Source organism: Scyliorhinus canicula, chromosome 13 (genome assembly GCF_902713615.1).
Source record: "Scyliorhinus canicula chromosome 13, sScyCan1.1, whole genome shotgun sequence".
NCBI lineage: Eukaryota > Metazoa > Chordata > Chondrichthyes > Carcharhiniformes > Scyliorhinidae > Scyliorhinus > Scyliorhinus canicula.
In genome coordinates this window covers 145,058,075-145,073,560 of record NC_052158.1, presented here as the reverse complement: position 1 = coordinate 145,073,560, position 15,486 = coordinate 145,058,075, and the positions used below count along the sequence as shown (strand labels likewise).

General features: G+C 45.6%; 1 protein-coding gene across 1 annotated transcript in view; it reads right to left on the bottom strand.

The window, feature by feature from the left end:
- Positions 1-15,486, bottom strand: part of LOC119975519 (E3 ubiquitin-protein ligase RNF13-like) — a 289,560-nt gene that overhangs the window by 220,512 nt on the left and 53,562 nt on the right. The window contains exon 3 of the mRNA XM_038815305.1: positions 13,250-13,330. Within this exon, the coding sequence (XP_038671233.1) occupies positions 13,250-13,330 (81 nt within the window). The remainder of the gene's footprint in view (positions 1-13,249; positions 13,331-15,486) is intronic.

The window sequence follows — 15,486 nt, the reverse complement described above, 5'->3', positions numbered from 1 at the left end:
CCAAGCATGTGGATGAAGGTAAAGCAGTGGATGTAGTGTACATGGATTTTAGTAAGGCATTTGATAAGTTTCCCCATGGTAGGCTTATGCAGAAAGTAAGGAGGCATGGGATAGTGGGGAATTTGGCCAGTTGGATAACAAACTGGCTAACCGATAGAAGTCAGAGAGTGGTGGTGGATGGCAAATATTCAGCCTGGAGTCCAGTTATCAGTGGCGTACCGCAGGGATCAGTTCTGGGTCCTCTGCTGTTTGTGATTTTCAGTAATGACTTGGATGAGGGAGTTGAAGGGTGGGTCAGTAAATTTGCAGATGATACGAAGATTGGAGGAGTGTGGATAGTGTGGGTAGTGAGGAGGGCTGTTGTCGGCTGCAAAGAGACATAGATAGGATGCAGAGCTGGGCTGAGAAGTGGCAGATGGAGTTTAACCCTGACAAGTGTGAGGTTGTCCATTTTGGAAGGACAAATATGAATGCAGAATACAGGGTTAACAGTAGGGTTGTTGGCAATGTAGAGGAGCAGAGAGATCTTGGGGTCCATGTTCATAGATCTTTGAAAGTTGCCACTCAAGTGGATAGAGCTGTGAAGAAGGCCTATGGTGTGCTAGCGTTCATTAGCAGAGGGATTGAATTTAAGAGCCGTGAGGTGATGATGCAGCTGGACAAAACCTTGGTAAGGCCATATTTAGAGTACTGTGTGCAGTTCTGGTCACCTCATTTTAGGAAGGATGTGGAAGCTTTGGAAAAGGTACAAAGGAGATTTACCAGGATGTTGCCTGGAATGGAGAGTAGATCTTACGAGGAAAGGTCGAGGGTGCTAGGTCTTTTCTCATTAGAACGGAGAAGGATGAGGGGCGACTTGATAGAGGTTTATAAGATGATCAGAGGAATAGATAGAGTAGACAGTCCGAGACTTTTTCCCCGGGAGGAACAAACCATTACAAGGGGACATAAATTTAAGGTAAATGGAGGAAGATATAGGGGGATGTCAGAGGTAAGTTCTTTACCCAGAGAGTAGTGGGGGCATGGAATGCACTGCCTGTGGAAGTAGTTGAGTCAGAAACGTTAGGGACCTTCAAGCGGCTATTGGATAGGTACATGGATTATGGTAGAATAATGGAGTGTAGATTAATTTGTTCTTAAGGGCAGCATGGTAGCATTGTGGATAGCACAATTGCTTCACAGCTCCAGGGTCCCAGGTTCGATTTCGGCTTGGGTCACTGTCTGTGTGGAGTCTGCACATCCTCCCCGTGTGTGCGTGGGTTTCCTCCGGGTGCTCCGGTTTCCTCCCACAGTCCAAAGATGTGCAGGTTGGGTGGATTGGCCATGCTAAATTGCCCTTAGTGTCCAAAATTCTATGATCCATGATTAACCGAGGACAAAAGTTTGCACAACATCGTGGGCCGAAGGGCCTGTTCTGTGCTGTATTTCTCTATGACTCTAAAAGTGAAGGTCAAAGATCAATCATGATGTTATTAAATGGAGAAGCAGGTTGACATGGCTGTATGCTCTACTCTGCTCCTATTAAGTTATGTCCCTCGCTCTACAACACAGATGAACTCCTCCAATTCTGGCCTCCTGATTTTAATCACTCCACTATTGGTGGCCATGCCCATAGTTGGCCATGGTCTTCAGCTCCAATTCTCCCCATAAACCTCTCTTCCACCTTCTTGGAACCTACTTCTATGATCAAGTTTTTAGTTTTATCTGTTTTAATTATTCAGGTGGCTCAGTGTCAAATGTTGCTTGATGCTGTTTCTGTGAAGAAGCTTTGGAGATTTGACTACATTAGAGATGATAAAAAAAATACAGGTTGTCATCTAAGTAACGAAAGCATATGCATTCCATATAGTACATACTGTGGTAATCACTGCTGCCTCACAGCGTCAGGGACCCAAGTTCAATTCTGGCCTGTGTGGAGTTTCCACTTTCCACGGAGTTTCCTCCGGGTGCTCTGGTTTCCTCCACAGTCCAAAGATGTGCAGGTTAGATGGATTAGCCATGCTAAATTGTTCCGAAGTGTCTAAAGATGTGCAGGTTAGGTGGGGTTATGGGGGGGGGGGGGGGGGGGGGGGGGGGGGGGGGGGGGGGGGGGGGGGGGGGGGGGGGGGGGAAGAGAGGAGAGTTCGGTTCCAACCCAAAAGGCTGAATGGCCTCCTTCTGCACTGTAGTAATTTTATGGTTCTAATAGCCTCAGATGCCCCAAAACTCTTCACAGTGATCAAGTACACTTGAAGTGTAAATTTTGCAATTTCAAGAAATAACAGGCTATCTCCACCAGCAAGGTCCCACAGACAGCAGCCATGTTCATTTAGGCTTGATTCATGGCCAGAATATCAGGATTTCACTTCTCTTTGAATAGCAATGGGGGATTTTTCTTTTTTCAGGTTTAATGTCTCATCCAACACCTTAAGTATTAGCCTTGGAAATCGGCGAGTGAAACGGACAAACCCTCCAAGGCGAGAGTGATACGACTGACTGAAAACCAACATAATGTCCCTCCAACAACTTAGTGGCAATCGGTTAGCTACTGAATAACAAAACACGGATGCAAAATAATGCCAGCTTGGGGCGTGGAATGTTAGCATACCATTTATTATGCTCAGTCTAATCAATTATGAAAGCAATACACCGATTTTTACTGCCTCTCACCAGTTTTCCAAATTATACAGCTATCTCTTTAGGAGCTCCCTTCATAGCAACAATCGGCACCGCTTATCATGGCCATAACAATGATTTAAGGTGCAAATCTGCGCAACTAAAATCATAATTTTATCAATTGCTTGACTGACACTTTGAGGTCTTTTGCTTACAATGCTTTATCAATGAAAAACAATTTACAATATAAAGCTCTCGGATCCATTACTCATATAGAGCTGGGAAATAAATTAGTCTGAACTGCGGCAAAGTGCCATACTGCTTTTGCATCTGTCATTAGCAATCATTTCAAGCCTTGCTTCTCCTTTTTCTGATGTTCTTTACCATTTACTGAGACTAATGCTCTCTTACCCTGTGAATAATACATAGCAGTATGAATCTCTCACACACAAAGATATATACTCAGCTTTCACCGACATACCGATTGAACAGTATGCATACAGCAAAAGAAAAATTAAGTTTTATTTTTACAAGTATAATTATGGTGAGAACTGGAACACATTTTCAATTGTTGTAACACAAACACAAATATCAAGCACAACCAGCTCACTCAAATGGGTTTCCGCTACTATGCGCCAATCTTTTTTTTTTTAATTTTGAGTACCCAATTCTTTTTTTCCCCCCCAATTAAGGGCAATTTAGTGTGGCCAATTCACCTACCCTGCACATCTTCGGCTTGTGGGGGTGATACCCATGCAAACACGGGAAGAATGGGCAAACTTCACCCGGGCAGTGACACGGGGCCAGGATCGAACTGGGTCCTTGCTGCCGTGAGGCGGCAGTGCTAACCACTGCGCCACCGTGCTGCCCATACTACGCTCCAATCTTAAGAGCACCTCTAGCCCCAATGTGAATTGTCTGGTCTCCACATCAGTCTATCCAAGTGAATACCAATTCAACACCAACTTGTGACAAATTAAAGGCATCAGTAAGTTGTGTGTGTATTTTATGCCCATTTGTGTAAACCGAAAATAAAGAACATTCTAAAATTTTGGGTGAGAGGCTCAAATTAAACAGTGATTCAAAATCCACATAAACGACACTGGACATTATTCTGTAGAACAGGAGGACACAAGATATTTTTTGCACATGTTCGTAAGATCAATCTGTTTTAAAATGGAGGAATGCAGTGGACTGGAGTTACTTCTTCTTAAGAAGGCCGACATGGTAAGGACTACACCATGGCCCAACACATCATGCACAGCAGCACCAAGAAAGGCCTTCAGCAATGGACAGCATGGTGGCTAGCACTGCTGCCTCTCAGCTCCAGGGTTCAATTCTGGCTTCGGGTGACTGTCGGTGAGGAGTTTCCACTTCCTCTCAGTGCCTGCGTGGGTTTCCTCCGGGTGCTCCGGATTCCTCCTACAGTCCAAAGATGTGCAGGCTAGGTGGAGTGGCCATGCTAAATTACCCCTTAAGTGTCCAAAAGGTTAGGTGGGGATGCTGGATTACAGGGAGGGGTGGAGGTATGGGATTAAGTGGCGCGCTCTTTCCAAGGGCTGGTGCAGACTCAATGGGTCGAATGGCTTCCTTCTGCACTGGAAAGACTATGAAATCTATGAAGTCTGGTGTCCTTTACAGAAGCTGCTGAATGGTGGAATGAAGATGAGAAAGAAGAAAATGGAAGCAAATCTTAAAAGTATCTCACAACAAAGAGCACAAGATACCATCATTAACATTTTAATATTTGCTACCAGGATGAGGAGAAAACTGGATATAAAGATTGCATGGGCACAAATGAGGAATCGGCCATTCACACTGATCACTTTCCATTATTCAATGGCCAATGTGCAACGCACACTCTTTGTTTCATATCTCGATATCCTGGTTTAACAAAAAGCAAAACAATCTCAACCTTGTTTTCAATTGATCCTCCAAACATCTGCAGCTTTTTCAGGAAAAAAATCAGAGTTCTTGAGCTTAATTTCTCATTGGTTTTGAAAGCATTTCCTGATTTTACTCCTTTAAAAAAGGCTCAGTTTAATGACCAACCCCACACCCCCCAAACCCTTCCTCAGGAAGCCACCTCTAGATTCCACCAAATGAAATAATTCTGAATCACCTTCAACGGTCAGGGTTTTGGAACTCGGCATCATAATTAAGTTTTTAAAGTTCTAGGATAATTTTGAATAATAATAATGATCTTTATTATCACAAGTAGGCTTAAATTAACACTGCAATGAAGTTACTGTGAAAAGCCCCTAGTCACCACACTCCGGCGCCTGTTCAAATACCGAGGGAGAATTCAAAACGTCCAAATTACCAAACAGCACATCTTTCAGGACTTGTGGGAGGAACTGGGACACCCGGAGGAAACCCACGCAGACACGGGGAGAACGTGCAGACTCCGCACAGACAGTGACCCAGGCGCTGTGAAGCAACAATGCTAACCACTCTGCTACCATGCCACCCAACCTCCTGTCCCCCCAGGCCAATATAAGGTTTAGTGCCCCGAACACAAAGGCCTTGATTTTCCAGATGTTCATGCTGGCCAGATCTTCTGGTCCCGCTGACGGCAGGCCCCTGCTGCGGGTTACAGTGCAACTGGAAAGCCCATTGACAACATTAGGACCAGAATGTCCCTCTGCCAGCCAATATAGGGCTGCACCACGCTGCTGTGAATCACATGGCCCGGGGTGGGTGGGGGGGGGGGGCAACATTTCAGATCCATTTTCCTAGGCAGGCTTGCACACATGTACCAGATGGGGGATAACGATTTGGGATGCGTGTAGCCACCTAGGATGGCCACTTACAACCAGGAACAGAGACACTCGCAAAGCCTAGCGGGTAAAATGGACACGGCAAGATTCAGGCAGGCTCAGAGCTGAAATGTATATTAGAACAAAGAACAAAGAAAATTACAGCACAGGAACAGGCCCTTTGGCCTTCCCAGCCTGTGCCGATCCAGATCCTTTATCTAAACCTGTCTCCTATTTTCCAAGGTCTACTTCCCTCTGTTCCCGCCCGTTCATATACCTGTCTAGATGCCTCTTAAATGATGCTATCGTGCCCGCCTCTACCTCCTCCGCTGGTAAAGCATTCCAGGCACCCACCACCCTCTGCGTAAAAAACTTTCCACGCACATCTCCCTTAAACTTTCCCCCTCTCACCTTGAAATCATGACCATGTAACTGACACCCCCACTCTTGGAAAAACCTTGTTGCTATCCACCCTGTCCATACCTCTCAATTTTGTAGACCTCAATCAGGTCCCCCCTCAACCTCCGTCTTTCCAATAAAAACAATCCTAATCTACACAACCTTTCTTCATAGCTAGCACCCTCCATACCAGGCAACATCCTGGTGAACCTCCTCTGCACCCTCTGCAAAGCATCCACATTCTGGTAATGTGGCGACCAGAACTGCACGCAGTATTCCAAATGTGGCCTAACCAAAGTCCTATACAACTGTAACATGACCTGCCGACTCTTGTACTCAATACCCCGTCCGAAGGCAAGCATGCTGTATGCCTTCTTGACCACTCTATCAACCTGCGTTGCCACCTTCAGGGTACAATGGACCTGAACTCCCAGATCTCTCTGCACATCAATTTTCCCCAGGACCCTTCCATTGACCATATAGTCCGCTCTTGAATTTGATCTTCCAAAATGCATCACCTCGCATTTGCCTTTGATGGATTGAACTCCATCTGCCATTTCTCTGCCCAACTCTCCAATCTATCTATATTTTGTTTTATTCTCTGACAGTCCTCCTCGCTATCTGCAACTCCACCAATCCTAGTATCATCTGCAAACTTGGTAATCAGACCACCTATACCTTCCTCCAGGTCATTTATGTAGATCACAAACAACAGTGGTCCGAGCACGGATCCCTGTGGAACACCATTAGTCACCCTTCTCCATTTTGAGACACTCCCTTCCACCACTAATCTCTGTCTCCTGTTACCCAGCCAGTTCTTTATCTATCTAGCTAGTACACCCTGAACCCCATAACGACTTCACTTTTTCCATCAACCTGCCATGGGAAACCTTATCAAACGCCTTACTAAAGTCCATGTATATGACATCTACAGCCCTTCCTTCATCAATTAACTTTGTCACTTCCTCAAAGAATTCTATTAGGTTTGTAAGACATGACCTTCCCTGCACAAAACCATGCTGCCTATCACTGATGTCTATTTTCTTCCATATGCGAATAGATCCTATCCCTCAGTATCTTCTCCAACAGTTTGCCTACCACTGACGTCAAGCTCACAGGCTCCCCTTCTTAAACAAAGGGACAACATTAGCAATTCTCCAGTCCTCCGGGACCCCACCCGTACTCAAGGATGCTGCAAAGATATCTGTTAAGGCCCCAGCTATTTCGACCCTCGCTTCCCTCAGTAACCTGGGATAGATCCCATCCGGTCCTGGGAACTTGTCCACCTTAATGTCTTTTAAAATACCAAAAATTTCCCCCTTCTGTATGATAACTTGACCTAGAGTATTTAAACATCCATCCCTAGCCTCAACATCCATCTTGTCCCTCTCCTTTGTGAATACCGATGCAAAGTACAAATTTGCAGGCAAGGAGTCCAGACGGTATCGAAACTCCGACCAATTAGCATTTTGATGGGCCGATTAGCATTTGATGACCCATCTCCACCAAGACAAAGGACTGATACTCTAGCGACCAGTATAGTTCCAGACCTTTCGGCACCACTCCCTGTTCAGGGGAAGCATAAACAACGGGGTCAATGACCGCTTGGGACATGCCCAGCCATCCAAGCCCCTGCCCATTTATTGGTTAGGAATCGAACAGAGTGATCAAGCATCACCCAATCAGTGGGGTCCAAACTGAAGGACCGCCTGAAAGAGCGCGAAAACCCCCAAGTATAAGAAGAGAGTCCGCCATATGTTCATCCTCTCTTGGACCTGGCGCCCCGGCAACGACCATCTCCAAGTGCAGCAACACCAGAAGCAAGTCCAAGTTCAACGCCCGCTACCAGGCGGATGAGCCTAACTGAGCAGCAGTTACTTCTCCAGACTCAATAGATCCAGAATCGAACAATGACCACTGTTCCTCTGACCTAACCTGGGTGCCTGAAGTTAAGTACAGGTTGTCTTAGTCGATAGGTGTAGTTAACTAGCAGTGTTTGTTGCATGATCCATTGTGTGTGTAAATGAAGTACCCTTGGCCTTGAACTAACAAACTAGTGTTTGGCTCTTTGATCGATAGCCGGTTGAACCTTGTGGTGGTATCATTTGATACCTGGCGACTCTGAGCATTAGAATATAGATACTAAAGAAAGAAGGGCAAACCCACTGATTGCCGTAATTAGAGCAGAGCCACAGGAAAGAAAAAGGCAACATGAGTTTGGGGGTGTTGGGCAAGCTTCCACTTAAAATTCTCAATACTTAAAAAGCTACTTTGAAGAAAATACAGCAGAGCTAGAATCGTAAGAATTTTACGCTCTATTCCAGCTCGTAAAAGAATCAAGAATGAGAAGGCACAGATTTAAAATGATCCACAAAAGCAGCAAATGTGACATGAAAAAAAACTTTTTCACACAACAAGTGGTTCGGGTCTTGAACGTACTGGAAGCATGGTGAAGGCAGATTCAATCGAGGCATTCAACAAGATTACTTGAAATGAGTAGGGGTACAGGGAAAAGACAGGACAATGGCAAAGTAATGATGCGGCTTTGGAGAGCCGATGCAGACATAATGGGCCAAATGGCCTCCTTCTGCACCATAACAATTCTATGATAGCACAGAAAGAAGCTTCTTGGTCCATCAGGTCCGCACAGTTGAAAAATAAGCAACCCAGCCTAATCCCACTTTCTAGCATTTGGTCCATAGCAATGCAGGTTACAACACTGGACGTGCTAATCCAGACACCTTTTCAATGAATTGAAGGCTTCCACCTCAACTACCCTTTGAAGTTCCTCCACAATACTCTGATGAAATGGTTTTCCTTATCTCACCTCTAATCTTTCTACCAATCACTTTAAATCTATGCTCCCTAGTCACCAGCTTCTCTACAATAGACCCTTTCCATCCACTATCAAGGCCACTCACTATTTTGTACATCTTATTTGAGATTGGATGCGTGCTGAACTGGTCATTTGGTTTATTTTGAGCATTATTTTTCCCCGAGAAATAAATGCAGAAAAGCACACAAGAATTCAGAATACAAAACAAGTTTATGCAGCCTATCCTGACAATTCTGGTATAATTCTGATAAACCCGCAATGTACCCCTCCCTACCACAATGAAGGCATTATTATTTCACTCTTGGAAAGTAAATGTCATTTACTATACAGTACTGGAGACAATTCATCTTTCAACCTGAAAATCAAGGAAATTACAATCATGCAAATTTACTGAATGCAACATGTCAAAAAAATGGTGACCCCGAGGGCAGCACAGTGACGCAGTGGGTTAGCCCTGTTGCCTCACGAAGCCGAGGTCCCAGGTTCGATCCCAGCTGGGTCACTGTCCGTATGGAGTTTGCACATTCTCTTGTGTTTGCGTGGGTTTCGTCCCCACAACTCAAAGATGTGCAGGTTAGGTGGATTGGCCACGCTAAATTGCCCCTTAATTGGAAAAAATGAATTGGGTACACTAAATTTTAAAAGAACAAAAAAAAAGTTTCTCATGATGGTTTAGGTTAAGAGCATCACTAGATGGCCAACATTCAGTGTGAGGAACAAGCACAACAAAGATGGTTCGGGTTGTTGGAGGTCAATCTTCTCAGTGCCAGACATCATTGCAGGAGTACATAGAACATACAGTGCAGAAGGAGGCCATTCAGCCCATCGAGTCTGCACCAACCCACTTAAGGCCTCACTTCCATCCTATCCCCGTAACCCGATAACCCCACTCCTGTAATGAGCACATTGTCCAGGTAGGCAGCTATCCTGGGAAACCCTTGGAGGAAATTTTCCATCACCTGCTGAAAAGCCGTATACGCTGATGATACGCCGAAGGGAAGCTGGCTGTTTTCATACAGCCTTCCGTAGGTGCTGATGGTGACATACCGCCGCGATGCTGCATCTAACTCCAACTGGCTCATGTCGAGTTTTATGAATGAGTGACCCCTGGCTAACTTCGCATACAGGTCTTCTACACGTGGCATGGGTACTGGTCCAAGCAGTTGCCCTGTTCACCGTCATCTCCCTCAGGGTAGTGCCCTATGCCCACCAATCCTCATTGTTTAATCAATGACATTCTCTCTCTATCATAATGTCAGACAGAAATATTCAGCCCAATTAACAGCTGAGGCTCAAAGCAGTTCATGTCCATATACAGCAAGACCTGGACTTTGGGATAAAGTTACATTCATGCCACACCAGTGCAAGCAATGGCTGTCTGCAACAAAAGAATCCAACCATTCCTCCCTCCACCCAAGACATTAAATGGTATTACCAACACTGAAATACCTACCATTAATATCATAGGAGTTACCATTGATCAGAAACTGCACTGGATCAGTCATAAATTTTGTGGCCACAAGAGTAGGTTAATTGTCATGCTAAATTGCTCCTTAATTGGAAAAAATTAATTGGGTACTCCAAATTTTTTTTATTTTTTTAAAATGGTGACCCCCTTCAACGCTTCAGTTTGGAATATGACTGACTAGGTTCCCAGCTGCCATCCTCCAGGCTGACTTTTCAAATTTAATTTATTTATTTTTTTTAAATTTAGAATACCCAATTATTTTTTTCCAATTAAGGGGCAATTTAGCGTGGCCAATCCACCTGGCCTGCACATCTTTGGGTTGTGGGGGCGAAACCCATGTAAACACGGGAAGAATGTGCAAACGCCACACAGTGACCGAGCCGGGATCGAACCTGGGACCTCGACAGCGTGAGGCAGCAGAGCTAAACTACTGCGCCACCGTGCTGCCTTTCCAAATTCAACTCTGCCATTGAGGGGAAGCCCCAAGCAGGCAGAAGGCACTTCCAACAGATTTCTGAACATTTCCAGCTGGTCAAGGTCAGAGATAAGCTCACAAAACGCAACAATTGCATTTATATAGCACCTTCAAATGTAGTGAAGCATCCCAAGGCACTGAGTCAATCAGAATTTGACAGACAAATAACAAGGTAATGGGAAAGGTGACCAAAAGCTTGGTCATGGAGGTGCATTTTAAATAGTGCCTTAAAAGGAAGTAGGTGAGGTAGAAAGCCAGAGATATTTAGGGAGATACTTCCAGGGCTCATGGCCGTTGAAAAAAAAAATTTCTTCTGAACCAGCAATGGATTTCTTTTTTTAAAACATTTTTATTCTCCTCCTTTTTCACATTTTCTCCCGAATTTACACCCACCAACAATAAACATTAATCAGCAACAGATGTGTCAATCCCCATAACAATAACAATCCCATCCTCCCACTCAACCCCCAAACATCAGCCCACATGTTTACATAAACAAATGACAAAAAGGAATCAGGGATTACCCATGGTCATCCTTAATACACACATCCTCTCCAACCCTCCCACCATCCCCCCAACTAATGTTCGATGTTATCCAGTTCTTGAAAGTGCACAATAAATAATGCCCATGACTTGTAGAACCCCTCCGTCCTTCCCCTCAGTTTGAACTTAACCTTCTCAAGGGTCAAGTATTCCAACAGGTCCCCTCGCCAGGGCACAGTGTGGAGAGGCCGCTCTCCATCCCAGCAGGATCTATCTTCGGGCGATCAACGAGGCGACGGCTACGATATCTGCCTCCGCACCCGTTTCCAACCCTGGCCGGTCCGACATCCCGAATATGGCCTCCAGGGGACCCGGGTCCAGTTCCATGTGCACCACCTTGGAAATTACCCTAAAAACCTCCTTCCAGTAATCCTCTAGCTTTGGACAGGACCAAAACAGATGAACGTGATTAACGACCCCCCCCCCCCCCCCCCCCCGTAACTCTCACGCCAGACAACTCCTTCAAACGAATCGGCTCATCCTCGCCCTCGTGAGGTGTTCTCTGTATACCTCCTTCAGCTGTACAAGCCCCAACCTCGTACATGAGGTGGAGGCATTTACTCTCCGGTGCACCTCACACCAGACCCTCTCCTCTATAACCTCTCCCACTCTTCCTCCCACTTTGTTTTGATCCCTTCCAGTGGTGCCTTATCCTCGTCCAAAATAGCTCCGTACACCGCTGACACTACGCCCTTCTCCAGCCCTCTTGTCAGTGCCTCCTCCAGCAATGTGGAGGCCGGTTCCTCCGGAAAGCTCCATCTCCTTTGTAGAAAAATCTCGAACCTGCATGTATCTAAACATTTCTCCCTGCTCCAGCCCATACTTCACTTCCAGCTCCCTCAATCCTGCAAACCGACCCCTAAGAAACAAATCTTTTAGCGTCGTAATCCCCTTCTCTTCCCATTTCCAAAAACTTCCATCCCACCTCCCTGGCTCAAATCTGTGGTTCTCCCAACTCGGCATTTCCCTTGACCCAGCCCCCAACCCAAAGTGTTGGCGAAACTGCCTCCAGATTTTTAATGAAGCTATTATTACTGAACTCCCTGAGTATTTCCCCGGAGCGGCGCTATTGCTAGTGTTTTCAGTCCCGACCCCCTGCACAAACTCTCCTCCATTCTGACCCACTGGGAATCAACCCCTCTGACCCAGCTCCGCACCATCTCCACATTCGCCGCCCAGCAGTAGTACATCAGGTTCAGGAGACCCAAACCCCCTGCCTGCCTTCCCCTCTGTAGCAGCACCTCTCTCACTCTGGCCACCTTCCCTCCCCATATGAACGAGGTAATCCTTCTCTCAATCTCCCTGAAAAAAGCTTTTGGCAGGAAAATCAGTAGGCATTGAAAAATAAACAGAAATCGCGGCAACACATTCATTTTAACCACCTGTATCCGACCCGCCAGTGACAGAGGGAGACCATCCCACCTTGCCAGATCGGCTTTCACTTTCCCCACCAAACTAGTGATGTTGTATCTGCCCCACTCCCGGACAACCTGCACCCCCAGATACCTAAAGTGAATCCCTGCCCTATGAAATGGCAGCACCCCTCCATCCCTGGCCGAGACAAATACTCACTCTTGTCCAGGTTCCATGCTCCCGAACTTCTTAACGTGATGGCCAACGGCTCAGTCGCAAGTGCAAACAGCAGGGGGGACATAGGACACCCCTGCCTCGTCCCACGGTGGAGAGAAAAGTATCTTGAGCTGATATTGTTTGTGCGGACACTCGCCTTCGGCTCCTTTTACAACAGCTTTACCTAGTTCACAAATCTTGGTCCAACCCCAAACCGCTCCAGAACTACCATCAGGTACCCCCATTCTACCCGGTCAAACGTCTTCTCGGCGTCCAATGCCACAACCACTTGTTTCCTTCCCTTCCGCCGTTGCCATAACGATGCTCAAAACCCTCCTAATGTTCGAAAACAGCTGCCTCCCTTTCACGAACCCCGTCTGATCCTCACCTACCACCTTCGGGAGGAATTCCTCCAGCCTACCCACCATACCTTCGCCAATACTTTTGCGTCCACATTCAGAAGTGATATGGGCCTATCCGACCCACACTCCGTCAGATCCGCATCTTTTTTTAGAAACAGTGAAATAAATGCCTGCCCCAAGCCAGCAATGGATTTCTATGATAAAGGCCCCTCCCTGAAATCTCTCATGAATGACAAACTTTACCTTCAAACCATCTTTCGGAAGACGGTAACCAAATCTTGATGGGAGATCATCAAAATTCTGCGTTTGGTTATCAATAGAATGCTGAAAAACATTAATAAAGAATTAAGAGTTCCAAGCAACCATTGAGTATTGTTTAGCTTTAACATTTAAATATGTGAATTATATGAAAGTGATTATCAACACAACTTGGTCCTGCAGCAACACAGGAAATTTGTATTGATTTTGATTAAGGCATTTCTTAAACTGGGTATGAACCTACTGTAGCATTTCTTTCACATTTAGACAACACTGAAAAAGGAACTACATATCTCTTAATTGCAGTTGCCCCAAAGACATGGAGACAACCAGATAGTCTGGGACCTTATTACATTTAGATTGGAACGGCTGAAGTGGATTATAACCTTAACCCCTTCTGAGCACGCTTTAAATAATCATCTTCACTCAGGATTAAAATAGCCACTTCCTGACGACACTTCTTTCGGGTCCAAGCAAGTAAACTATCTCTCCCTCAAGGAAAATAATCATCAAGAGATATTTTCTTCCAGGTAGCCGTCTTAATAATTATCAGCTAGGTTATAATTACCTGTATATTATAATGGTCTGGGGGCGGGGGGGTTCTCTCTCCTAACGAAAAATTGTACCTCCCGACTAGAGCGTACAAGGTCCTTAAAGCTACATACAGGATACTATGCGAGACAATTTACTTTACTAACTTATTTACAAATTTACTAAGAACCTTGTCTTGCAGTACATTTGGAGTATTGAGAGCAGCATTGGGCACCGTAGCTAAGGAAGGATGAAATGAAAATCGCTTATTGTCACGAGTAGGCTTCAATGAAGTTACTGTGAAAAGCCCCTAGTCGCCACATTCCGGCGCCTGTCCAGGGAGGCTGGTACGGGAATCAAACCGTGCTGCTGGCCTGCTTGAAAAGCTAGCGATTTAGCCTTGTGAACTAAACCAGCCCCAAGGATGTGCTGGCCTTGGAAAGGTTACAGAGGATGTTCACAAAAATGATCCCTGGAATGAAGAACTTGTTGTATGAGGAACGTTTGAGGACTCGGGGTCTGTACTCGTTGGAGTTTAGAAGGAGGAGAGAGGATCTTATTGAAACGTACAAGATACTGCGATACCTGGATAGAGTGGATGTGGAGAGGATGTTTCCACTTGTAGGAAAAGCTAGAACCAGAGGACACCATCTCAGATCAAAGGGACGATCCTTTAAAACAGAGATGAGGAGGAATTTCTTCAGCCAGAGGGTGGTGAATCTGTGGAACTCTTGGCGCAGAAAGCTGTGGAGGCCAATTCACTGATTGTCTTTAAGACAGAGATAGATAGGTTCTTGATTAATAAGGGGATTAGGGGTAATGGGGAGCAGGCAGGAGAATAGAGATGAGAAAATATCAGCCATGATTGAATGGCGGAGCAGACTCGATGGGCCAACTGGCCTAATTCTGCCCCTATGTCTTATAGTCTTATGGACCCGGGGCCCTTGAGGCAGCAGTGCTTGCCACCGTGCCACCCCACAGCAGCTATGGGTGTTACCTTTTTTGTGTAAACTCTTTCCATTTTAATAAGGCTATATCATCTCTATCATTGATAATTATTTAATTGTTGAGAGCATTCATCAGGCCAATCGCTGTTATAGCATCTTCCAGTAACCATGCCTACAATGACTTATTTCTTTCTTATTTTCATAATTTGTGGTTATAAAAAAGGACTGAAACCTTTTTTTAAAAAATCTTTTTATTGGCATTCTCAAAATTATATACATTGCTGTTAGTTTTCATTTATTGTACAGTCACAAAAGTTCCTTCTTAGGTTTCTCTATTTACAGTATGTTGCTGTCTGGCTGGCTCAGCCTACAATCATCCCCCCCCCCTCCCCTCTCTCTCCCTCTCTCTCTCCTTAACCGCCCCCCCCCCTTCCCCCCATTTTGTCTTACTGGGTTTTGCACCCTCACCTTGCATCTCCTCCCCACCCCTACTCCCCGGTCCTCCCTCAATTTCCTCTTTCTATCTTGTCCTGGCTATTCGCTGTTTCTTTATGTGTTGGCCACAAACAGGTCTCTGAACAGTCGGGTGAATGGCTCCCATGTTTTGTGGAAGCCCTCTTCCGACCCAGGGATGGTGAATTTGATTTTCTCCAATTGGAGAAATTATGAGACGGCGGGCAGCCAGTCTGCAGCTTTAGGTGGTGCTGATCGCCAACCAAGAAGGAAGGCAAAGGCATCTGCCCC